The sequence below is a fragment of the Lagopus leucura genome, unplaced genomic scaffold, assembly GCF_019238085.1.
Source record: "Lagopus leucura isolate 7727_CA_CO unplaced genomic scaffold, USGS_WTPT01 Super-Scaffold_100048, whole genome shotgun sequence".
In the NCBI taxonomy this organism is placed as follows: Eukaryota; Metazoa; Chordata; class Aves; order Galliformes; family Phasianidae; genus Lagopus; species Lagopus leucura.
In genome coordinates, this window is record NW_024962294.1 from 662,923 (window position 1) to 687,372 (window position 24,450).

General features: G+C 46.5%; 1 protein-coding gene across 1 annotated transcript in view; it reads right to left on the reverse strand.

The window, feature by feature from the left end:
- The window catches only part of CSMD2 (CUB and Sushi multiple domains 2), a 229,439-nt gene that overhangs the window by 101,805 nt on the left and 103,184 nt on the right, over positions 1-24,450 (reverse strand). The window contains exons 10-13 of the mRNA XM_042885206.1: positions 23,998-24,119; positions 18,364-18,467; positions 14,852-14,964; positions 7,690-7,872 (exon numbers count right to left, since the gene is read on the reverse strand). Of these exons, the coding sequence (XP_042741140.1) occupies positions 7,690-7,872; positions 14,852-14,964; positions 18,364-18,467; positions 23,998-24,119 (522 nt within the window). The remainder of the gene's footprint in view (positions 1-7,689; positions 7,873-14,851; positions 14,965-18,363; positions 18,468-23,997; positions 24,120-24,450) is intronic.

Below are 24,450 nucleotides of genomic sequence, written 5' to 3' on the forward strand. Positions count from 1 at the left end.
GGAGGGGTGCGATCCCACTTCAGCCTCCCTGCTTTACCCAAACGCTTTGCCACCCAGTCAGACACAGCAGCTGTCAAACAGGACATCAAGGACACCGAGAAGTGCCATCAGAACAAAGATGACAGCGGCCAGGAAAGGTGGAAGGCAGCTGAGCATTACCTGCCTCATGCTGCTCTGAGCTCTGTGACAACCAGGGGCCCTGACAGACACACAGGGGTCAGCGGTGCTGCCCACAGCCCATCCGTCAGCAGCACTGAGTGAGGAATACCTGCGGCTCCGCGGCCTCGAGCAAAGAGATCTAAATTAATATTTATTACCGTTATTCTTAAATGTTATGAGAGCACATTTCATTACGTGCGCAGCGTAGGTTCAAATTTATACTGACCTTTATCAATTACTGCTACTGAGGAAGTAAGGCAAAAGCAATTAGAAAAATGCTGTTATTAAATACAGCAGGATAAATCATGGCAGAACTCAAACAGCGGACTGCCCAAGAAAGCCAATGAGACCCACATCATTAATGGATGAGTGTCAGGTGTTTATTCACATCACTGCAAACTGTCAACATTCTGCCTTCCTTCAGAGCAGTAAGAAAGCAAAGAAGCTCTCACTGTTTCTTGTTCTGAAAGCCAAGGGATGCATGGCTGTGCCCAGAGGGCTCTGCCCCGCGGTCCCATGAGCAATGCTCAGCGCAACACAAAGACTATCTGGCAATTATTCTCCAGCACGGCTGCTTGTTTCTGTGCTTTCAGCCTGGAGCTATTTCTGCACTGTCTGGTCACTCTAAGCACAACTTGCTTCTCTCTGCCTTCAGAAGCTGATGGCTGCTCTCATCCTGCCATGAGAACCCTGGGCTGATGCTGGGGAGAGCACACACCTGCAGTGGATGGAAGGGGGAAAGGCAACAGGTTCAGGAGCTGAAAACAAAGCAGGGAATCGCTGTAATGAGTTCAGTCTCCATGGAAACAGTACAAAAATCCCAACTTCTCTCTCAGCTTTCGGATATCATTCCCACAGTCTGTGACCACTTGGGACACAGCCTGAAGACAGGAGCATACTTTCTGCTTTGCGTTTCGTTTTTAAGTAGCTCCCTCCTTGAGGCATAACTTGATGATGGACTGGAAAAACAGGACCTCAGCAGGAGCCTGGTTAATAACTGATGGCTCACGTTGAGAAGAACACGTCCCCAATAGCTAACAGGGCTGGAAGCTCAGGGCACTGGTTCCAGCTGTGAAGCAAAGTGCTTTACTTTTTGCATTTTCCTTTCTCTGTAGCTACTCCCTCAGTAAACACATCTGCATCACAATGCATTCTCCTTCTTCAACCCTGGGGCACCAGCAGGGCCAGTGGGAGGCGAGGGAACAGAGTCTGAAGCAAATATTAACCAGAACATTTCTGTTTTTGCAGAGCAACAAGCTCCCCAGCTCGCTCTGATGGAGGAGCTGTCACTGCCAGTGCGTTGGCCAAGGGCAGGAAAGCAGGTATGCTGAAACACAAGAGAAATGGGCAGGCTCTGGGCACCAGAACGTGTGAAAAATATCATCAGCACCCTTAAAATGGATCACACAGAAGTCTACGTGAATGTGGCAGGGAGTTACAATGCCAAAGCAGGTGTCGTTTCTACCCAATCAACACAGGAGCAGTGACCAGGTTGCTGGGAACAACGAAAGCTTTTCAGCTCACTGGGAGATGCTGAGCAGCGCTGCGCCGTTTGCCTGCAGGACGTGGGTCTGCCTCCACAAACCCCACATCTCTGCACACAGAGTGCCTGAAGGGCAGCTGCTGCAAGACAAGCAAGGGCTCTGCACGTGTGCAGCTGCAGCACAGGTGGTGGTGGCTGCACAGCAGTGACAGACTGCAAGGTGAGCTGTGTGGGAAGCAACACCGTGAGCCTTACAGATGCATACATCAACTCCACCTGCAAACTGGAAACGTCCCCACTGCAGCTTTCCCAAACATCAACCCCACGTGTAAAATACTAACATCAAATAAGGCAGACACGAGGAAACTTCTCTGCAGACTAAATGAAAGGCAGCAACATAACTCACATGTAACCCCTGTTTTCTGGGTAGAGAAAAAGGAGAAGGAGATAAAGATGACCTCCATGCTGATAAAAATCAGTGAGTGTAATTTCAGACTCAGACTCACGTGAAGAAAGACAATACATCACGCTGTGAACTGCAGTCAGGAATATGGACAGATGCCTTGGCACAGGACAGCTCATTTGCACCAGCATGGAACCTTATCAGGGTAACAGCTCCACTGGCTCCATCAGGAAAACAACAAGCACGGAGACGGCCCAATGAAGTGCATCCTCCTGATGAGAGATGAGCACAGCTGGGGCCAGGCTCTGCCATGTGCAGGCTGCTGTGCTGTCAGCATCCCACTGCAGCTGGAGAGCCCGCTGTGCTGCTGGAGCATCACCAGCCCAGCAGTCAGCAGGCTCAGCTTTCAGGCTGAAAACACAGAAACGCAGCAGCCTCGTCACAGAGCGTCGCTGCTAAAACAGGATGGCAGCACAAAAGAAAGCTCCCCAGGTCCCTACCAGACACCAGGAGAACGCACAGAGCAGCAGGCACAGCAGGATGCTTGTGCTTCTGGCTCTTCAGCCACTAACAGATCCCAGTGACCAAGGAAGAAGGCAGGCTCTGGTTGGACCCAGGTGGAGTTTGGCTTTCCAATGGAAATGGAACGACCGAAGCAAGCACTGTCCTGTGGGAAACATGCAGCTTCTCGGACACAACTCTCCAGGAAGAGCAGAAGCAGGAGCTCCCAAGGAAAGCCTCTTAAGGTCACAGAGAGGGGAAAAGGAAAATTCTCATATAGGCTACACCAAAACAATGGATGGGGAGAGCTGGAGACAACAAGAATGCCATTCATTGTAATTAAGGTGCTTAAAGTGCCTTTCTGTCCAGCACAGCACTTAAACATATATGTCCACGTAGGCAAGAATTTGAATCTCAGTGCTTTGATAAACTGGGCCTGCAGTGCAGAAGCAGGACTTTGAGGGAACGTGACCTGCTTAACTTTAAGAGCAGAATGGTCTTACATGGCTGCAAACGTGAAACAAGGTTCTTAACAAAAGCTACAAATCCCTCATGTATACAGAGATCACAGTAATCCTACTTTCATTTAATTTGCTTCACCTACTGCTGCAGAAAGAATGGGTCTCAGTGGCTCAGGGGAACGGCTGTAGATACAGAGCATCTCAGCAGATTTGCTTCTTTGAACCCAGCTGAGGTTAATGGCGAGCAGAAGGCGTTAACGGGTCCCAGAAGATGCATGTCTGTGCAAAGCTATGAGCCAACTCAGTGGGCAGCAGGACCTTTCCCTGGTGGGTTCTGAGCTGTACAAACCCAGGGCACTGCTTTGCTGAAATGAGAGCAAACATCACGGTAGGATGAGGTGACCCAGCAGCTCCTCTCCCAACTCGTCTGGCAGAGGCAACTGGAGCATCCCTCATCATTTCAGGATCACTGTACCAGGGTCCTTCATAAAAGCATCAGTTAGAAAAACAAAAGCAAACAAAAATACATGGTAAAACAGCTCGGAAATAAAAACATCCCCTGCGCTTTTTCCAAAATCCATTACGAGCAACTGCATCTCCCTGCAGATAAACAGCCCAATGTTAGCCAGAGAAATAAAACCTGCTTACAGCAGGAGGGTGGAGCACATCGTGAGGCAACAACTGCAGCAGCACTGCATAAAGAGGAATTAACAATAGAACTGAAACATGAAGAATGCACACTGCGTTGGGTTTCACTGCAAGAATGGGAACCTGCACTACAGTTTGGAGCAGCCTACGAAGCCTCCCCTTGGGATGAAAAAGTCTCAATTCCTTTAACAGAAAATTCTCTAGAATTTCAAATCAAAGAATAATTGGGCATTGAAAGAACCATCCTGGTCATCTTATCCACCCACCTCCTTAATACAGACTGCAAAGCAATTCTTCCTTCCTGTGGGCATCCAGAAAGGATTAACCCATCTCAGCTCAGCGCTCAGGGGTGGAGAACCCATCACTGCACTGCTCCAAGGGTTAACTGCTCTCAGTGTTAAAATCTACTATTTTTAAAAGGCAAACTATGCTTTTAGCACTGCTAACCTGAAACACACTGTTCTGCAAATTACCCTTCACAAGAAGATGGCACCGTAGGGTACTGCAAAGGTGGGCAGGAAAAGAATACAAAGAGAAAGAAAGAAAGAAAGAAAATAACAGCCAATTGACAATTTAATTTAGAGCTAAATGGAAACCTTACCAAGTGATATGAAGTGACACAGCTCTGTTCAGAACACTGCTGGGAAAACATCAACAGCACTTTGCATTTCTGCAGACAAAACCCAAACGCTCACAGCAGACAGCAAACACCAAAGGTTTGCTCCTCTGCTGCAAACTGCAACCTGTGCTTTGTGCAAAGAGGAGTCCAGGTTATGCAGCAGGTATCACACACTGAGAGAGGATCAGCAAAACAGCTAAGGAAGTAGATTTTATATTGCTACTGAAGGATCAGATGTTTGGAAAGCCTGGAAAAGTGCACAGCTTCCCAATGCCTTTGGAGATGGCTGTGCTGGCACAGCACTTCTGTGTGAAGGATGGGACTGTGGGCTACAGGATGGTCAGAGAGCCTCTCACCACCATAATCCACACTGTTTTCTTTCTCTATGTTTTACATAACTTTAAAACACTTGGAGGGTCCACAGGGGGAGAGCTGAGAGACAAAGAGCAGCAGGGATGGCAGCTCTTCCTCTCCTTAGTGAGGAAACAGATTATGGTCGCATAAAATGTTTTGTAGTAATGCTTTCCACTGCAATATTTCACATAACATTCAGAAAATGAGTTTTGCCCTGCTATACATGAGGAGGTTCAAACAGCAATTGCAGCCACTATTTGGAAGCTATGCTGCTATCACAACGCCCAGCTCCTGACTGCATCAATCCTGACTTCTATCATCATTCTCACTGCAAGATCTGAACAACCCACAGCTCTTCCAACAGCTGAAATTATGGGCTGGTTCCCCATTTGTAAACTTTATAACCTCCTCAGCCACACTTAACTGAAAACTTCAGCTTGAATATTGCATTCTTTGCAAGTTCCTATCATCAGAGCAGGAACTTCATCTGAGCAGCACAACCATTTCCCACAGGCAACATTTATCCACATGACACCTCCTACGCCCATTTTGCTGTCCCTCACGACTTCAAGAAAACCAAACGTGGCTCAGTAAGAAAGCAATGACTTGGGTTACCCTGGGGTATGAGAACTGCCTGAGCCCCAGTAGACAGAACAGCTCTGTAATTTTAGAAAGGCAGGGACTGCAAACCTGATTTGAGCACTAGAACACGTGCAGAACAGGGAAAAAGAGAGAAAGAAGGTCTTCAGTACACACACAGCACCGACCCAGAGAACCACAGGAAGCAGAGCCCGAATCCAGAGCGCACCTATGGATGGATGAAGCACTACGGATGTGGTGCCAGAAGTTCTCAGACCACAGTGATTTGAGTATCTCAGATCATCGATCCAAACCCACACAGCAGGGACTCCTTGCTTAGTAAGGGGTTGGAAAGGACCTGCGTCAAGGAGTCTTGCAAGGTTCTTCCAGTGACCCACACACTCACCCTGAGCAGTTAAGGGACGCAATGAGGATGAAGACGGAGGTGCTGTTATCACAGAGGCACAGAGTCACAAATTAAGAATTCGTCACAATAAGCCAACGCATTACTTAAATGGTTTGTGTTGCTTTGTCATCACAGCCCCAGGAAATGAGCTCTCCACAATAAATTGTCTGCTCACAAATCACTTGCTCAGGACAGCAGGATGCACCGTGGCATGCTGTTTAATCTTCTGCATTTGTCATGCGTTTGCAGGCAGTATCAGAAGCACTGAATTGTTTGCATATCCCAACCAGCAGCACATAAATCAGGTTACCTTATTTTCCTGCCTGATACCCAATACACTTAATGGTCTCCCAACATTACAGAGAGTTGTCACTAATTCCACTACAGATTTCATGCCAGGATACACATTTTGTCGTGCCACCTCTTCTGATTCATGAACACCAGTGTGACACTATCTAGAATAAGTAAATTCGAAGGCAGGGGAGCAAAGGTGTAAGAAAGCAATGGAATACTTTCCCCACGACCTGCATGTTGCCACATTGATTCACTGGCATCCAGTATTCTGAGGGTCACAGAGAACAGAATGCAACGACTGTTTCTTAACTAAAAAATGTATGCCTTTATGCTGCTCATTGTTGGCAATTGGAGTTTGATTTGATGCCCTCTTTCAGTTTCTATCTACAGAAAAAATACAATCCTGCTTTGCTGGGAAGCCTGTCCTATTGCTACTATGAGAACATCACCTCACCCCCGGTATGAACAACAGGTTTGCTCTCACCACAAACTATCAGCAGGAACCTCAGCCAAACCACCAGCTGTTTTTATGAACTCATCTCCTGGGAAAGCAGTAAAACCTTCTGAAGCCAAGCACAGCAACGCCCCGACACCTCCCACCTCTAAGACACCCCAGGAAATTCCATTTTCCTCATCAGCATCTCCAGCTGCTTTGCTTCATGAGAATACCAAGTAGGAAGAAAGGCATCTGGAAAAGTAAAAGCCCCAATGTAACTGCTTCCCTTCCCCAAACAGACGTACAGAAATACTCAGAGGTCCAACCACAGTTTGCAAAGAAAGGCGCTCACTTGAAAACTGATGCCCACAGCTGCCCAGAGTGGGGATGCTGAGCCCCTGCAGCCCCCAAAGAACCCAGATCCACCTCTGCAGCAATACAGATCCATCCCCCCATTGGCTGTATGATACCTTTGGCACGGATCATGTTCTGCCATGCTACAAATGAGCGTTTTACACTGCATTTCTAATCCTGGTGCATTTCCATGCATAGAGAACACACTTCTAAAAATTCACATTTCTGCTCACTACCCTTCTTCTCCCCACGTTTCTGTCCTTTTGTCTCTTGCTCAGTTGAATTTTCATTCCCTATGTTTTTTGGTTAGATTCAGTCTCACTCCATGAGAGCACAGCATTTGTTCAAAGTAACGCAATCCAGCAGAGCCACGTAAGTAGAGATGAAACACAAAGAGTTTGCTTGTCATCAGTCAAAGAAAACACAGATATTTTTGTGAGTTTTGGTAAAGCTCAAACAAAACGTGAAGGTTCAGTCACTACAGTAATGCAGACTGCCCAATGTAACTTCAAAGGATGCGAGCCCATTAAAACCCAATGGGCACTGTGCACATAACACCCATTTGCATCTGGAAATATTACCCTTGGTCACTACTGAGAGCATAATATCCTACTTCTGCTGAGAACTCATGCAACAAATTAAAAATTGAGGTCCAGCAGCAGGGAGCCTGAATATCATCAGATATAACGAAAGAAAATTAAACGGCCAGAAATAGAATTTAATTCAATAGATCTTAAATTTCGCTGTCGACGCCCCATCTCGGCTACAAGAAGTGCTTCTTTCTCTCCAGAACCGAGCTGCAAATGCTGGGAGGGCAGCGGGTGCACAGGGCTGTGCCTGAGGGTGCTGCCCCCAACCCCTGCCCTGCTGGGAGCACTGAGCCACGACTGCCTGCAGCTCTGCCATCCCAGCACGGCTCACAGACAGCACCAACATCACCGCCTCACCACGCACTGAAAGCATCTCAGAGCCGCCTCCTCTCACTGACTTACAAACACAGACAGGTTTCTGAGCAGACCACTGGCTACTCTTTTGGCAGGTAATTGTTTTCTGGCCCTTCAGCTCAAAGGCAGGCTGGCACTCAAACTTCAAACTGTCCCCGTGGCGAAATGTGGATCCTTCTCTTCTGCCGTAGGCCGGAATGCCGGGATCCCCGCAGCTCCCCTGGTCGATCTCTGAAAGAAAGGACAACAGAAGCAGTGAGGGGATGGCTGTGAGCCCAAGCAGTGCTGTGTGTCCACCCACGTGTGCCTGGCACGGCCATCGTGAGGCTCCTAACGAACACAGCCACAGCAACCTGACTGCCAGCACTCGTGTTAAACCACACGTACCGTGGGCAGACCCTGCAGCCTTCGGCCATGAGCACGAAGGCACGCAGTGCTGCAGCATTGCTGTTTGCTCCCTCCAGCCCCACCACCTCCCATCTCATTTCCACGTGTGGTCCCGAGCTGACAGCTGATGCCTTCCTGCGTGCACAGTGCTCATCCCTCTCTGTGTGCATAGTGGGACTTCATGTAAGCACGGGCACAACTCGCTGTTATCTGCTGCTCCATATGATTTCGTTTCAAAAGGGCCTCCTGCTCTGCATCACCAACACCGACAGCTCCTCATTGCCTCGCAGTCATCTCACTGCTCAGCATTATTCATCTGCCTCACATTCATCTCTCCTTGCAGCCTCCCCTGCTTTCTGTCCCCATCATCTATGATCAGCCTCGCTGTCTTCTCTCCCCGTTTTCAATTTCTTACACCAAATTGGAAACTTCTTTTATGACATTTTCTTTACAGAAGAAAATCGCATAATCCCAGATTTGCATGACTCCATCTAATATTCCAATTTGGTTTGAATAACAACAACGACCTCATTATTATGCTGACTTGAGGCAACTTAGATACAGGTGTATTATGAATAGAAGTCACGACGAGGCACCTCGCTTCTGCTACCACTGCGTGCATCCTGAACTAGAAGTCACTGCCAGGTAATGAAGCATCCCCAAAATAATTTAACATAAATTAATATTAATAGAAAAGTTGGTGTGAAGTGGGATTCTTCTTTCCCCTGTCACTGGAAACAGTTTGCTGGGATTTGTGCATCCTCCTGCGGGCTCTGAATATCTGAAGGCTGCAGGTCTGCACTGCGCATGGGGGACAAAAGGTACAGCAGTTCAGATGGCAAAGTAGCACTGAACTACTGAACTGTACACTACTCCACAAAATAAAAAAGCAGCAGAAAGTGTAAATCGTGGGAAGAAAGCTGAGCTTCAAAAGTCATGAAATGGTAACAAGATTGAAGGGCGGAATGCATATTTAAACATGCACTGCCGTGACCTGAAACAGAGGCAGGAAGATGATAACTTCTTCTGCCAGAACTCAACAGCCCTTAGAAATGAATTCTCGTTGTGCCATTCCTTCTCACCCCTCGCAGCGCTGAGAGGCGGCAGCAGTGGGACCCTGCAGGCTCCTTCCCCCCATGGGACCGTGCTGCTGGGGATGCACCACCCCTGTGCCCCTGGCTGCACAGAGCCCTGAGCCACAAAGCCTGCAGAGCTCTGCTACTGCATTCCCAAGGGTGAGGGGCCATCCCAGACCTGAGTTCAGACCCAAACTCCTACTCTGCAGCGGCTATAGGAACTGCAGTGAGAGGCTGTGCACAGATGTGCTGTGCTACGAAGCTCCAGCCACTGCAGAGGGCAACAAGCAGAGCTCCAAGTGTCCAGCATACTCAGTGCCTTTGTAAGATCAGGACATGCTCTGGCTAGCAGGTAATCAGAAAAAAAATGCAGCCAAGCAGAGAAAGAAAATAACTCCCTTTTGAGCCTCTGCTGAGAAAGAATAAAGGTAACAGGGGTGCTCTCAAGGTGCTGATTGAATGGGTGCTGCTCTGCAAACCCATCTGAGCAACTACAGAGAGAGAAAGCACCAATGTAAGAATGGCAGAGACACAAAGAATCACACCGACGTGTTTCACCACGTGTGTGATCTCACTGTCAGCAGCATGCAAACAGAGCCAGCCCCGTTCCTTACTCACAGAGGTCTGGAAACAGCATCTCTGCTCTGAGCAAATTCCCCGCTTCCTACATTTCTTTTCATACATCATAAAATTCATGAGATATTTGGCAGAGCTGAAATTCCAAAAATGAGTGATTCAGAAATATCAAAACACGTTACTTTGGTAAGATTGAAATGTTTCACCTGAAGAATGTTTAAGTACAGTCGTTTCCCCACTAGAATAATAGAAGTCAAAACCAAACAAGAACATCCAAATCAAGTGTTTTGACACTGTTTAAATGAAACAAGTTGAAATGAATCTCTCAAAATCCTCTCTCAAATATTACATTGTGCGGATGGGTTTTTGACAAAACAGTCGTTTCTATCAGAAATTGGTTCAGCAGGAATTTCCCAGCTGCTCTCTGGGCTGTGTGTGCTGGGGGTGGGCGCTTTGCTCAGCACTGAGCAGCCCACAGCGGTGGGGGACCCTGAGTGGCAACCTCAGCAGTGTGGGCAATGCTGTCCCACAGCCAACGCTCCATTTGGCAGCACTGGACACACTGCAGAACTCCACATCTCATCCTTTCTAAGGGGTCTCAGCATCTCTGCTCCTTCCTGACTCAGCTCTGCATGAAATGGAGCATCTCGGAGATGCAGCACTAGCAAAAACACATCAAAGAATCATATCATAGAATGGCCTGGGTTGAATAGGACCACAATGATCATCTCATTCCAACCCTCCGCTGTGTGCAGGTCACCAACCAGCAGACCAGGCTGCCCAGAGCCACATCCAGCCTGGCCTTGAGTGCCTCCAGGGATGGGGCATCCACAGCCTGCTTGGGCAGCCTGTTCCAGTGTGTCACCACCATCCATATAATGTGGGATTTGTGAGCACTCAGAAGACATACCTGAGGAAATCATACAAATATTAGCTCTGGTCTGAAAAACCCTTAAGAGTATACTTAGTCTTATACACACAGTTTTGCATCTATATTAACTTTGCTTAAACTAATGAAAGCTAATAGTGTTAGGAACCTGTCTTTAATGAGCCGGGAGCAGGGAGTTTCTCTTGTCTAGCTCTTTGAGTTGATTCCAGCCATGAGGAAAAAAGGCTCTAATGAGGAAACAGGACGAGAAGAAGATAAAGCAGAAAGGAAAGCACCTTTCTTCTGACTGCATTTCTGTCATATCCCTCCCATCCAAGCTGCTGTTGAAGGGGAAATGCAGAGATGGACCCTCCAGGCTCATTAAACCCCACAGTGCGATGTGAGATCCATCCACTGAACTCAGGTGAAACTCAAGTCCAAGGGACGTGACCTGGGGAGCAGCTCAGGCCAATGCACTATCAGCTAAAAGCCCTCACATCAGCCAGCTCAGCAGTGTTTTATGGCTGGAGTCGATATATTGAATGGAAACACGCAGTGGGAAACCAGCGCTGCTTCCTGAGTTCACCACGAGCCTAAAGCAAGGCAATGCAGAACCTAAGAACAGATACACAGAGGTGTGAAACACCTGCAGCCAGCCAGCAGCAAGGTGCAATTGTGTGTGAGGACAGAGGAAATGACACGTGCATGCCAACACCTTTGTAAGCAGCTTGTCTGCTAGCATCTACCCAGAGTTCTGTATTTACATCTAATGCATATGCACAAAGAAACGTGGCAACCCAGCAAAGCTCACCGACCCAATGCCTCGGGCAGCACCAATTTGATTAAAACCAGAAAGGTCAGGAGAGGAGATCTTCAGGCTGCAGCTCCTAAGCCTCTTAGCAGCACAGCTCTCCGTCTGAGCTGCAAAGCTGTCCTCTCCACAGCCAAGCACTTCGTCAGCATCCCAGCAACAATAAATACTGTTTAATCATCCCCTGCCTGCAGCACGCTGCTGCCTCAGAACACAGACCTCAGCCAGCTCTACCCACACTAACCCAGTGCCAGCTGAAACCCAAACCGTATTCGTGCTTCTGAGGGCCTGTAAATGAAGTTCTAATTTGAGATTAGTGCCACCTTATGTTAACAAACATAGAAATAATTCAAATATATGATTACATTAACAGCTGCTTTTTCCTGCTTTTGCACGTTTAAATATTTTTCTGACAGTGAATTCTGCATTGCTGATTTTATTGGACACTACTGCTTGTAATAACCTCAAGCTCACCAGGAACAAACGCATCGCACCCCACACACGCCTCCAACTCCACCAATGGGGAAAATAACTGCAAAAGGATAAGGCCTGGGATTTTCAGAAGTACCTTTATCTATATGGGAGTCTGAACCCTGCCCAATTGAACCCCACATTTCTCACCACGTTTGGAACACGTTACCTGGAGGAACGGCTTAAAGAAAGCTATAGGAGGGGGATGGCCTGGGAGCTCCCAGAGAACTGTGCCAATGGCTGTGGAACAGCAGCCTGCCCCAGGGGGAAGGTATTCTCTGCAGCTGTCTTAGATTAAAGGGAGAAGAGCTGGGACCCCACGAGGCTGCAAGCTCTCTCACAAGCCAAGCACTAAATTGCAGCATCAATCAGCCTGCTACAGTTAGGAGAAGGGTAAGAATTTTGCAGCAAAGTAGAGCTTAGTCCAGATTTCCTCCGACAAGCTCTGCAAGTCCAAAAACATTGTTCACTATTATGAGAGAATGTCTGTTTAAAAGGATAAGCATGGCTGCGGTTGAGACATAGGAGATTTAGAAGTAATCTTCATGAGCATTAATGAGCCAGATCCTCAGCTGGTAAAGACTGACACAGCTTAATTGAAAATCAATGCTGTCACACCGATTTGCACCAGCTGAACATGTGTTCCAAAAGAATCCAATCTTGCAGTGCAGATTTGGAAAAGAACAGAACCCAGACATCTCATGGTTTGTATGACTCTTCCTTTACCCACAGATGAAGCAAAATTCCCAGGTAGGTTCCCCCTCCCCCAGATCTCCACATTAGAAATCTGATGGCACATCGCCCTCCTGAGCACGTCCTTTCCAGCAGGTCCTAAAATCCATGCACCAATAAGTCTCCTAGGTGTAACCATTTCAGCCCTAGCAACTGGCTTTATGATTGCATTATACCTAAAAGGTACACTAAAACTTGCATGTTTTAGGATGCATGGCTATTTAAATGTACTCTACAAGCAATGCTCTGCTTTTCTAGGAGGCAGATTTTGGTCCTGACTTTATATTGCTCCATGAGCTGTAATTTTCCTCTCGCAGTTAGGAAGAAGTGTGCCTATAAAACTGGTACTGAAAGTTGTTAGTAAGTTAGGTATAATTTCATAATGTATTTGGCAAGTGCTAATTGCCTCTTACTTAAATGGATCTCGCTTTGCAACTCAAAGCACTTGCAAAAATGAAAAGTATTTTATGGAGTCGGCTGATCTGAGGTCAACTGAACCTCAGGACAGGGCCAGGCACACAACTGTATTTTTGTTCAGGCAGAAATCCATTTTGCAAGGTCACAAACCTGCTGTACAATGACTGCAAAGATGCCCAGGAAAAGAGAAAGGATTTGAAGAGCAGGCAGCAGTTCCTAATACAGCAATCTACAGATGAAGCCATCCATAACATCTCAGCAAGCCAGAGTGGGGAAAAGTCAACTTCCTTATAGACCCACAGCTCATAGAAGAACAGCATAAACCAAGGCCTCGTATCTTTACACAACTAGAAGAATATGCCCACCTTGCCCTCGGGATGAGATTGACAAATGAGATCAGATCTGAAAGCAAAGCTGGGGAGTGCCTTCACCCCTCCACAGCAGGCAGGTGGAGGTGCAGCAGCCGAAAATCAGTCACTGACAAACGTGGCAGAAATCGACATCACAGTGACTGCAGAAAGCGTGCTTTCAGGCTGTACCACCACAGCCACTAAGACTGAAACAGCACCATTACGATGCTCCCTGGACAACCAGGCTGGATTTGCCTTTTTTTTTTTCCTTCCTCATTTCCACTGTCTTTTATCTATGTCTCTAATGACTTTCTGCTGCCCTGGTCTTGCAATCCTGTAAATAGTGGAGCACTGTGACCCAGTCCCCCTCCCAGGCACTGCTCAGCCTGCTGGTCATGCTGGCATTTGGTCTGACCAGGTTTTCTAGTAGGTCAGGTCCCTTCAGGCTCCTAACTGATGCTGCTTTAGCATCAATCAGCAGCACCAGGAGGGTCAGCTCCTGGCCCAGCACAATGTGACACTTCCCTGAAACACAGTAAGTCCAAGGGAAACATTTTAAATATGGATGAATACTAATGTGCACTGAGGGCCCTTGAGAGAAACAGTTTGATTTAAGCCTCAGTGCTGCTATCAGCTGCTGCAACTCAGACCTTTCATCATCAGCCCCCATGTCTAGATAAAGATTGTACGCCTGCTTTTAGGCATCAGAGCTGAGTAAGCCATCCCTGATATCAGCAGGTTTGGGACAAAACTGAAAACGCTTTGAAAAAGAATTCAAGACAACAACAAAACCAAAAAGAAGATGCAAGTGTTCCTGTGCTGGAGGCTGCATCGTGACAAGAAGCTTATCATAGATAACAAGCTTCCCCTGGTGGGTGTGAGCCCATCAGACAGAAGTTCTTCGGAGCCATCAGAGGAAGCTGATGCTCGTCGTGCTCACACACTGTGAGACCACAAAAGATGGGAATTTCTGCAAAACCCAGCAGCATCTCTGAACAGAGACCCAGGCAAAGCTTCAGCTAGAAGCACTGTTCCCTTACATCAGTTAGAATTAAGGAGTACTTTTTACTTTCTCTAACTTTGCAGATACCTATAACAGATAGGATAGAAGCTTATGGCAGAGTTCAGCATTCCCATCCTAATTCATCTGAAGAGTTTCTTTATAAAAGTCCCAGAATTAATTCTCCTTCCATTTGTAATACTCCAGATTAGCAGCTCAGACCGCTGATCTACTGGAACCACTGATAACTCCATCTCATATTCTTGCAGTCTGTTGCAGATGTCATCACTCAGCTGAAGCTCACCAACTCATCCAAAAAAGCAGATGAGAGGGCAATGAAACATTAACCATCCAGTCTGCTCTCATGGAAATCACAGAAGCTGTTCTTATTGGAGCAAAGCTTCAATTTTAAGGCAAATTCTGAAGAGCTTCAGTATGTGGAGAAGCTCCTTTCTCACCAGCAGCTGAACCCATCTCATCTCCTTTTAGAAACAGTTATACTCTGAGAGACACCTGAGTTACCTTCGTACGTTGCTTTGAATCCCAGCAGGTTACTGACACTGTCTGTCTGGAAGAGGAGCCACATCTGGTGCTGTGTGCTGACAATGAGGTCGGGGACTGTGGTGCCTGTCAAGCTGTACAAACAAATAAAACACGTCAGCAGTCTGTATGCATCCTGAACCTCAGTTTTCTCACCAAAATACAGGTCACTTACACCGCTGTGGGACAGCGTACAACCAGGACAATGCCTCTACAGTAAGAACAGCCCCCAAGAGAAAACACTGCCCCAAATCCTGAGAGATTTTCAAGGCAGATGATGCTCTCAGTGGGTTTCTGCATTCCACATACAGCAATGAGTCCTTTAGCAGAGTTGAGGGCCTGCAAGTTATTATCACCACTGCTTTAGTAACTACAGTTTAGTACCACCATTACAATATATTTATCCAGCATCAACAGTAATCATTTCCTTTCTCACTGAAGCAAAACATAAGCAAAGAAAATTCCCACAAACCACAGTGGTGACTGACGCCTCTTAAGACCTTTTAGAGATATTTTCTGGTATTCCCAAGTGAATTTCAGCACGTTCTCTGCTGCATCTCTTTCCCAACAGAGAAATTTCCACCAGGATCTCAGAAAAGCTCTGCAAGACAAAGCACGAGCCTCCAATCTGCTGAACATCCTATGAGCCCCTGGAAAAACACAACTAATCCCAGCAGCGTGGGCTGATCAGGGCACAGCACACCCCACAAGGACGCTGCTCTGAGAGTGATGAGATTAAGAAAAATGCCACCAATAAAAGCTGCATTAATGAGGCATGTTTGGCTCGCTCAGCCTTTGGGATTAATCACCTCGCTGTGGTTCAACACAGCTTCAGAGCTTTATCCTCCACCCACACAGCACCCGTGCAGGCAGTTCCATGCACAGATGCCCACTTTGAGCACCGCCCCTTCTGTCTGCTTCTGAAAGCAGAGTCCCGGTGCGTGGGAAGGGATCGTTACTCCAGCAATACGAGTGCTGTCTGTCCTCGTGGCAGTGCTTAATGCTATTATACTATTTCTGCTAAGGCACCACCTGAGATCAATTTGTAAGTCACCATAAGCGTAACTACTGCGGGTGGATAGGTGGTTTCTTCTGTAGTGTTTGCTTAAACCTAAACACATACATATGTATAGATACAGCCTCTGCCTGGCATCGTTCTCAAGTATGACAGCAGCACCTGAAAGACTTGATAAAATGGAACCCCAAGCTCTCAAAGCAGAATTACTGCAACCCAGAGCTGCAAGGGAACGAACCCAGCAGCTGTGTGTTGATAGCATCTCGTGAATAAATGGAACTTGCAACCTCCAGGCACAATTATGGCAATCCTCACTTTCCTGGGTAATTGGAGGCAGTATGGCTGATCTGCCAGTTACAGTTTGCTCAGAGTGATGCAAAACGAGTGCTTGAAGGGCTGTGCTATTTATTCCACCTGCTTGACACCCTTAAACCAGCTGCCTGCTGAGTCCAGGCTTTTTCCCATACCTACACAGGCACCTGGCATCAGAACTGGGACCAACGATGCCGTACAAATGCATTTCCCCCCCATCCCACAGATTTTCTTACCACTCACGTAAGCAATAGGAGCCACTACAACGCCTGAAACCATCACCTCTGCAACTCTGGCTGTGCAACCTGCAGGGCTTCCCCCTGAAACTGATCCATCTCCCATACCCACATCTGTACCCATCTATTGCTCTGTTACTCCTCAGCGCTCCATCAGGCATTTTATTGATTCTAGTCAGTCACAGGGATTCTGTATCTGCTAGTAAATGAAGAAGTAACCTTTTCTTAATTACTGTTTTTCATCCAGAGAGTTTGATGTGGATGGGAAAAGATGAAAAAGTGCCACTGTTGATTTTTCTCAAGTTATTTAAGCAGCAGACAGACAGGAACAAGGAACATACCAAGAAAAAAAACTTCAGAAAAGGGGTTTTTTTTAAATAGTTTTTGCATGCCTTCCCATTCCACTTTAACAAGCTGGATGATTGATCTGGGTGCTCGTTACTTTGGGGAATAAAATCCTCACTGCAAGTCAGAAAGCTCAGCCTAACAATCTGTTATGTTCTCTGAGATGCATTTTACAGGCATGAGAGTGAGACTGAAAACAAATGGTCCTTTATACCTCAGTTTGGGGTAACGTCTGGTGCTATGAAACTTGACTCAAACGTATTTCTTGGTTTCAAAGTGCAGGACTGAGTTCGTCCTCAACAGCAGCAAATAAATGATGAGTAATAAGAACTCTCATATTTAACAGGGTTGGCTTTCTGCACGGGGGTTCCTCCATTGATTTTCAACTTTTTCTCCCAGGTAATGAATAAATAAATTTCCTTTCAGGATTAGCATCAGCAGTTCAATGGGAAGTGTTCCCCAGCAGTGGGAGAAGAGACCACAACACCCTGCAGTCAGTCACAGGGATTCTGCACCTGCATTTGCACAGCTCTGAATCCCTAATACAGACTGAGGACACATGGAATAACCAAAAGCATGGAATACATGAGGATACATGGAAAGGTGAAATGGAATACGTGGAATAATCAGAACAAAATCCAGTGAAATTTCCATAGACCTCAGGAGACAGAAAGGGGAGGGAGTGAGAAACCATTTCAGCAAGTTCTTACAAATGATTCCCTCAGCTGTAATTTGCACATTTGGACCAATCAACTGTGAAACGTTCTGTGACACTTTAATTACAAACACTTTTGCCATAATCAGACTTTACATTTCTATACATGGCAGGTTGGAGTTTGTGATTTCAGCATCACTGCTGTTCACGTCCTGAAAAGTGCAGCAAAATGAAGCTCAGAGAAATGGAGACTTCGGGAAGACAGCAGACATTAAGGGGGGTGAAGGCAGAGTGGATGCAGATTCATAGGGAAAAGACATTGAAGACTTTGACACCCCTGGCTCATGTCTTTACTCAGTGGAGGCAACAGCACCTGGGCAGGGCAAGAAGCCACGCTTTCAGATGTGCTCAAGACCTGATTGCATTGGCACTGTCCTGCACACCCCATGATTTGCTCTGCTTTCAGCCTCTCCCTGCATATCAGCATTCACACAATTGCACGCTGGGTGCAAAATGTAGTGACTCGAAGGTATTGCACTCACAGCCACTCTGCACGGTTAAAAATGGCTGCTCAAGAAAGGCAGCACAGGAGAGAGGTCCAAACTTTTCAGCTTCTGCTTGATTTGCATTTCCTTTGGTATCCAAATTTTAATCCTGTTCTCCCAGCTCCCTGGAAAGCCTCAGCTTCTCCCAATGGGGTCCTGACAAAGGGAATTCAAGACAGGAGAAGCAAAGAGGTAAAAGCCTTTCTGTCAGCTGAAGCCTAAGAGAATGTGATGAGAAAAGAAAACACCACGGACAGTCAGCTCCACCAAAAATGAAAACCAGCTTATAAAACGTGCAGTGAGGAACAGCAAGCAGATCAGGCTCCTTCATCCAACCACATCTGCTCAATCTCAGCACTCAGACACATTAAGGACGTGGTACTTACACATAAAGCACAGACTTCTGGTCTCCCACTTGTCCTCCATCACCAACTGTCAGAGTGTCATATCCTCTTTCTAGTTCAAACTCTTCAAAGGTCAGTTTGATAACCTGGCAAAGATGCAGTGTGTTAATAAGGACCAACAGCCGAGGCAGCCAGCAGATCCTCCCACCTTGTTCATTCTGCTGCTCTATTGAGGAGCACTTTGTAAGACCATTACTATCTTCAGGACATCACCTATGCTGACATCAGTTTTTAGAGCCCTCTGGCACTTTTTTCAGCTGCTCTTACTGAAGTTACCTATCAGGTTTTCCTGCTTTACCGACTGATATTCTAGATGACCCCTTCATTCCCACAGTAGAAAAAAAAGAAGTTTTTGCTCCTGTTCTGTCAGCACCATCCATGCAACACGTTGTGACCACTGCCCTCTGCCCTGTAAGCTGCCATGCACTGCCTGCCCACAGCTGTGCATCCCTCCCCAGCTCAGTCCCAGCCTTCCACCCCAACATAGGCAGGATTCATGGAGCTCTGCATGCACCATTTGGGAGCAGAGGTCCCACTACGTCAAGTTCCGAGTCTCTCCTGAAAGCTTTTATTTGCAAATAACTGAAAATTACATTTGGAGACTGGGGAGAAAGGCCTTAAATCCATCCTTGGAGCAAGTGAACAAAGAGAAAAGGCAGAGAGCTTCATTTACAGACTTGCTTTACAATTTACATCTGTGGACGACACCAGCTGACCTTAGCAGGAGCTGCCTCTGAAAGCACAGACCCAGGAAAGCACAGAGACCTGAATGCACTCATCTCTTCGCCCACAAACAAACTGCATTTCCCAACTCTCAGCAGCTTCCAGGACCAAATTCAGCTTCACACCACCTTTTGGTACCTAACACATGAAGTTACCAAAGCAGCCCTGAGGACCTTCAGCCCAGTGCACACACAGTGCCTGCTGCCTGGGGAGAGGAAATTGCAGCTGCCACCACAATTCCACCCCAGTCAGACCCCAAGGCAACCATCACCTGGGCTCTGTTAAACACCAGCACGTCTCTCTGCTCTCTCCAAGGCCTGCAGGTACTCTCTAGGATGATGACAGCATTTTTCTGTTGCGAGCTCCTCAATTTCAACCACTTCTATTAATTTATCAGATGCCAAACAGCTTCAGGGTTCTTAAAAAATAATGGGTGCGTGCAGAGTTCAAATTGAACTGCCAGGTGCTGCCACCCTCTATATAGAAATGCAATTACCCTCTATATAGAAATGCAATTACTATTATTTAAACGAAAAGCAAATGTGGTATTTGTCTGAAGCACATTACCCAAAAGTAGCAGGATCTTGGAACAGGAGGCTTTGTGGTCCTCCACAGAAGTTTGGAACCATTAATTTTAGTCAGTAGTATCAAAATATTAACGTGTGCAGATTATTATTAAGCCATGTAACGATGGAATAATGTAATTAATGCAAAGAACACAGGGCTGTAAAACAGCACACATCATTAGTTAAACCACTCGTTCAAGTAAACCGCATTCTAGGGAGTCTGACCCTAATTAAATAACTAATTATATTCCAGTATATTGAAGACTAACCTTGTGGCTCCGGAGCAGGACGCTGAATATAATACTTATTTATCCATTTTCCTTTCCTATTTGGGCTATAGGCTGGAAATTACTTAATGATTCATTAAACAACAAGAGACCTACCAGCACATACAAACACACGGATGACACAAAACCTCAATTTTAAGCTAGTGAAGTGACAGGAAGCAATTAGCAAAGTTGAGAAAACAGGCTTCAAATGACACCTGATTCTCAGGCTTCCCATACTGCAAAGTGATTTGAAATGCAGTCACATCCATAGGAAAAAAAAAATCCCACAGTCGCTCTCTCCATGGAGCACAGCACCTCTTGCAGTTATATTCAAATGCTTTACAAGCTCACATTACTCATTCTCCCCCCGTCCTCCCCCGTCTCCAGCATCCATCCTCATCGTGATGAATCATCCCCTGGAGGGACCCATCTCTCTCCAGCGATGACACAGGAGCTTGGACAGAGCTTTATTTGGCAAGCTGGGCTCCAGGTGAGAACAACTCCAGGAGAAATACCAACCAGTGACATTTGTTATGTCAAGAAGGTTCAGAAATAGTTTTGATGCAAATGCACCAATTATCATATGCATTTCTCAGTTCCCCAGTGATTTATTTTTCCAGTGTGGTTGAAAATAATTCCCACGGCACCAAAGACTGGGGATAAAAAAAAAAATCTGTCAGCCCTCAATACTGCCCCAAATAGCTTTTCTATGTCATCCCCTGTATAGGAAATAATTCCGAGTTGTCAGCTGAAGAGCACTGTGCCCCTAATGCTGTTTATGTGGGTTTTTGAGCAAAGTTGGAGGGGATTATGTAGCTCAGAGAATCTGGCTCACAGCTCTTTTCCAAATATAGAACAGATGACTTGCAAATGAGTTCTAAATTCAGCTCAGTGGTTTTCCCATCGCTCGTATTAAAAGCTCCATAGAACAGGACCCGATCCAAAGACCACTCAAGTCAATGAAAAGATTACCACTGACTTCAGCAGGCTTCAGCTCGGGCCCAGAATGCTTTAATCTTCAAAGTACTTCATGGGCATTTTAATTAATTCATCTTCCACTCCTCCCTCACCCATGCTGGGGGCCCTCCAGTGATGATATCATCCCCTCTGCACAAAAGCAATGTGAGTCAGGGAGGTGAGCTCGCCATTCTAGCAACATGCTTCTAACATGGGCCTTAAAGTCAGAGTTTGACACGTCCAGGAACGTCCACCAAACAGCACTAGTTGATTTGTGAGGCAGGAATAGCGGGGACTGACCAGGCATTAGAACACAGCATTACGTGGAGCTGTGCACACCTTGCAGCGTGTGGCCATAGCTGCCCCAAGGCCAGCACCAGGGATTGCTTTTGGATGAAAGGAGCCTCTGTGCCACTGAACCGACTTGGCATTTTGTACATTGACCCATGAAACCCGTGGTCCTCTCTGCACAGCTTTGGTGTCTGAAGCCTTGATGAACTCTTTACACACTTTTACAGCAATGGATTCCATGCTGCTGTCTCCCATTTACTCCTGCGCCTTGCCTGGGCTCACACAGCCACGCAGAGGAGAGCTGTCAGGCTGCAGTTTGCTACAGCTCCAAGTAATGTGAGCATGCAAAGCACCGTGCAATGAACACGCATGCACAGCAGTGCCTTCCCCAAAACAGTCAGTGCATTTCTCCCAGCCTTCGCTTCAAAGAGACTGAGATGTTCCCTACCTGTAAATCGCGCTTCCAGGATGAAACGCTCAACAAACAAATTCTCTCAGAAACCCTTCATAAGCTGATGTTGCTAATTAACTATTTATCACTTCAAACAAAAGGAAACCAGCCGCCTTTTCACAGACAGGTAATACAAACTGCTGATTTATCAATCTATCCTTCTTATTTCTGTTGTGCTACACCTCCATACAGGGCATGCTGTAGCATGGAGCAGAAGTTCCAGTCAACCTCTGCTGAGTTATTACGTACTGAAAGGAATGGATTTTGACAATTTCAGTTCACTTTGTGATATACAAAAGCTAAGGAACAGATTTGGTTTCGCTCCCAACAGCTTATGACCAAACAGCTTTAAAAGCTCCTAAAGAATCTAACCAGGGGAAGAGGAGAAACTCAGACTCTAAGTAGGAATTAAAAAAAGAAAGTGAGTTTCTGAAAAATGAGACAGCATGCCCTGGAAGCTTCCAGAAGGAGAAGTTTGTCCTATGGCACTGCTGAAGAAGCAGAGAAAGTTTGCTGCTACCATCTGGGCTAGGCACGAGGCTGGCAGAAAAGCCAGAAAATGAACAGAACTGAACATTAGATTCCAAAAACTCAACCCTAAAGCAATTTGAAAAAGGGTCAAAAAAACCTGTCAGAGTGGCCTGTAATCATTTATTGGTGTTTAATTGCCTTTTCCTCCCTCCTAAGCGGTAGAGGCAGCCTGCCCAAAACCCAGGGAATATCCATGGTTAACTCAGCACCATTTCTTTCTAAAGCCAGGATTATTTTATCCAAGAAATTGGGATTTTGTTCATATTTGAAAGACAAAGATGTACAAAAAGAAAGAGATATAATAGATACATCACAGCCTAAAAAGCTGATGTACTCAACAGCCTGTCCATACATAGGCAACACACATCTGAGGGTCAGCAGGACGCAGGCTGAGACACAGCTGAGACGTGAGCAGCAATGGCTGCAGTCACACGTGGTCTGCTCTCCAGTTGCACATTACCTTGATGAAGGAGAACCTCCAGGGTCTGATTAACCAGCAGATCACTCCTAATAAATGAGTACTGGAACAATACCCTGATTTCACAATCCAGTTTCCCAGAATTTGGGTCATTACGAGGCTCCCGTGCAGCCAAACCTGCTAATGACAGCCCTTTAACTACAAACTCATTCTGCAATTGGAACATAGGAATACCCCTCATTAGAACTGCAATCCACCAACGATGTTTACTTATTAAAGGCTTCACACTGAGGTCAATGGGGAGAAAGCAGCAGAACTCAGCTGAGCGCCGCAGGTGAGCGCACACAGTGCCACCCCATCCCTGCAGAAAGAAGGCTGCAGTGTGGATGGCTGCCAGCATTCCTACAGGCTGGAACAACTTCTTGTGAACGATGAGATCCTGGGACACCATCATGACTGCAAAATGACTTCCTTGGATCAGCAGCATAAGGCCGAGTGCCAGAATGCAAGGCTGTCTGGAGGCAAGGCCCAAGAAATAATTGACTGGATAAGCACACGAGCTCAGTGCCTTGGAATGCAAGGCTTGCTCCTGAACTAATGAAAATTATGTTAGGAGGAATCCAGGCATGGAGAAGAATGAAAACTGTTTTCTTTCAAGAGCAGAAGTGCTGAATACCTCGGGGTATTTTGAGCTACACAGCAACAGAGTCCTTTTTGTTTTTATTTCCCATACGGATCTGGAGGAGAGGAGCAGGCAGAGTTTGCAAGGAGGGGAGAAGAGATAAGAGGCTCTGAGCCTTGTTTTCCTGTGCCAGTGGAAAATGGAAAAGGCCTCAGCCTTGGATGGATCAGTGACACTGAATTTGAACCCTTCCAAACTGCACAAGTTGACCAAAAGGGAAAAACAAACATCGCTACCAACATCCACTGCTCCAAACACGACAGAAAGGACTTCTGTATTAACTTTAAATACTGTTTAAATAGCAGTGAAGAGAAATACTTGTTTGAGGGCTGAAATCCCCATTGGTTATGGGCCAGCTATCATCCAGAAAGAAGTGATGAGAAATGAGGGTTTCACAGCTGAGCACTGGCTTAAGGAGATGCTTTGCTAAGCTGTTCGGTGTTTCACCACCATTCTCACCAAGATATCAAAGAGATTTCGATTAAAAATAATTACATTCTCTTTTAATTACACCCTTTAATAAACTGATTCTTCAGCACTGACAGAATATGACACGTCACAGTCTATAACGACGGTTGGGGATGTGAGAAGCCCGTGGAGAGAGGGGGGGTATGACTTCAGAAACAGAACCCTGAAGGGCTAAAACGCCAGAGCACAGTGCTGTGAAGAAGCACAGCTCCACACTGCTTCAGTGAAGGCAACAAAAGAAATGCATCTCCAAGACCTACCTTGGCTGGGTTGAGCGCAGTGATGACCCACACGCAGTAGGCATTGTTATCGTACTGGACGGGGTAGTTGGGAGATGTTATCACACCGCTGGGACCACGGAGGTACATGTCACACATCCGTGCTGTGAACAGAAAAGCAAGGCAGACGTGTGAGGGAGATCTGTTGGCTTGGAGATGAACGCTGTGCTCCTTGCGTAGGGATTGGAGATGCACAGCAGTATGAAGGCGAGGGAGAACGAAATATTGTTGCTGGGTTGTTCACTAGCCAAAACTGTCACTGTCTTCCATGTAACATCAGAGACGACGCATTTATCTGTGATGATGGGTTGAGTGGGGTGTTTTCAGGAGCTACCAAAGAGATGGACCACCAGACCAACACATTCCTCTCTCTCACACTGATTTAGTATTTTCTTACTATATTAAAGCCCTCGAAGAAATATTTTCACATCCAGG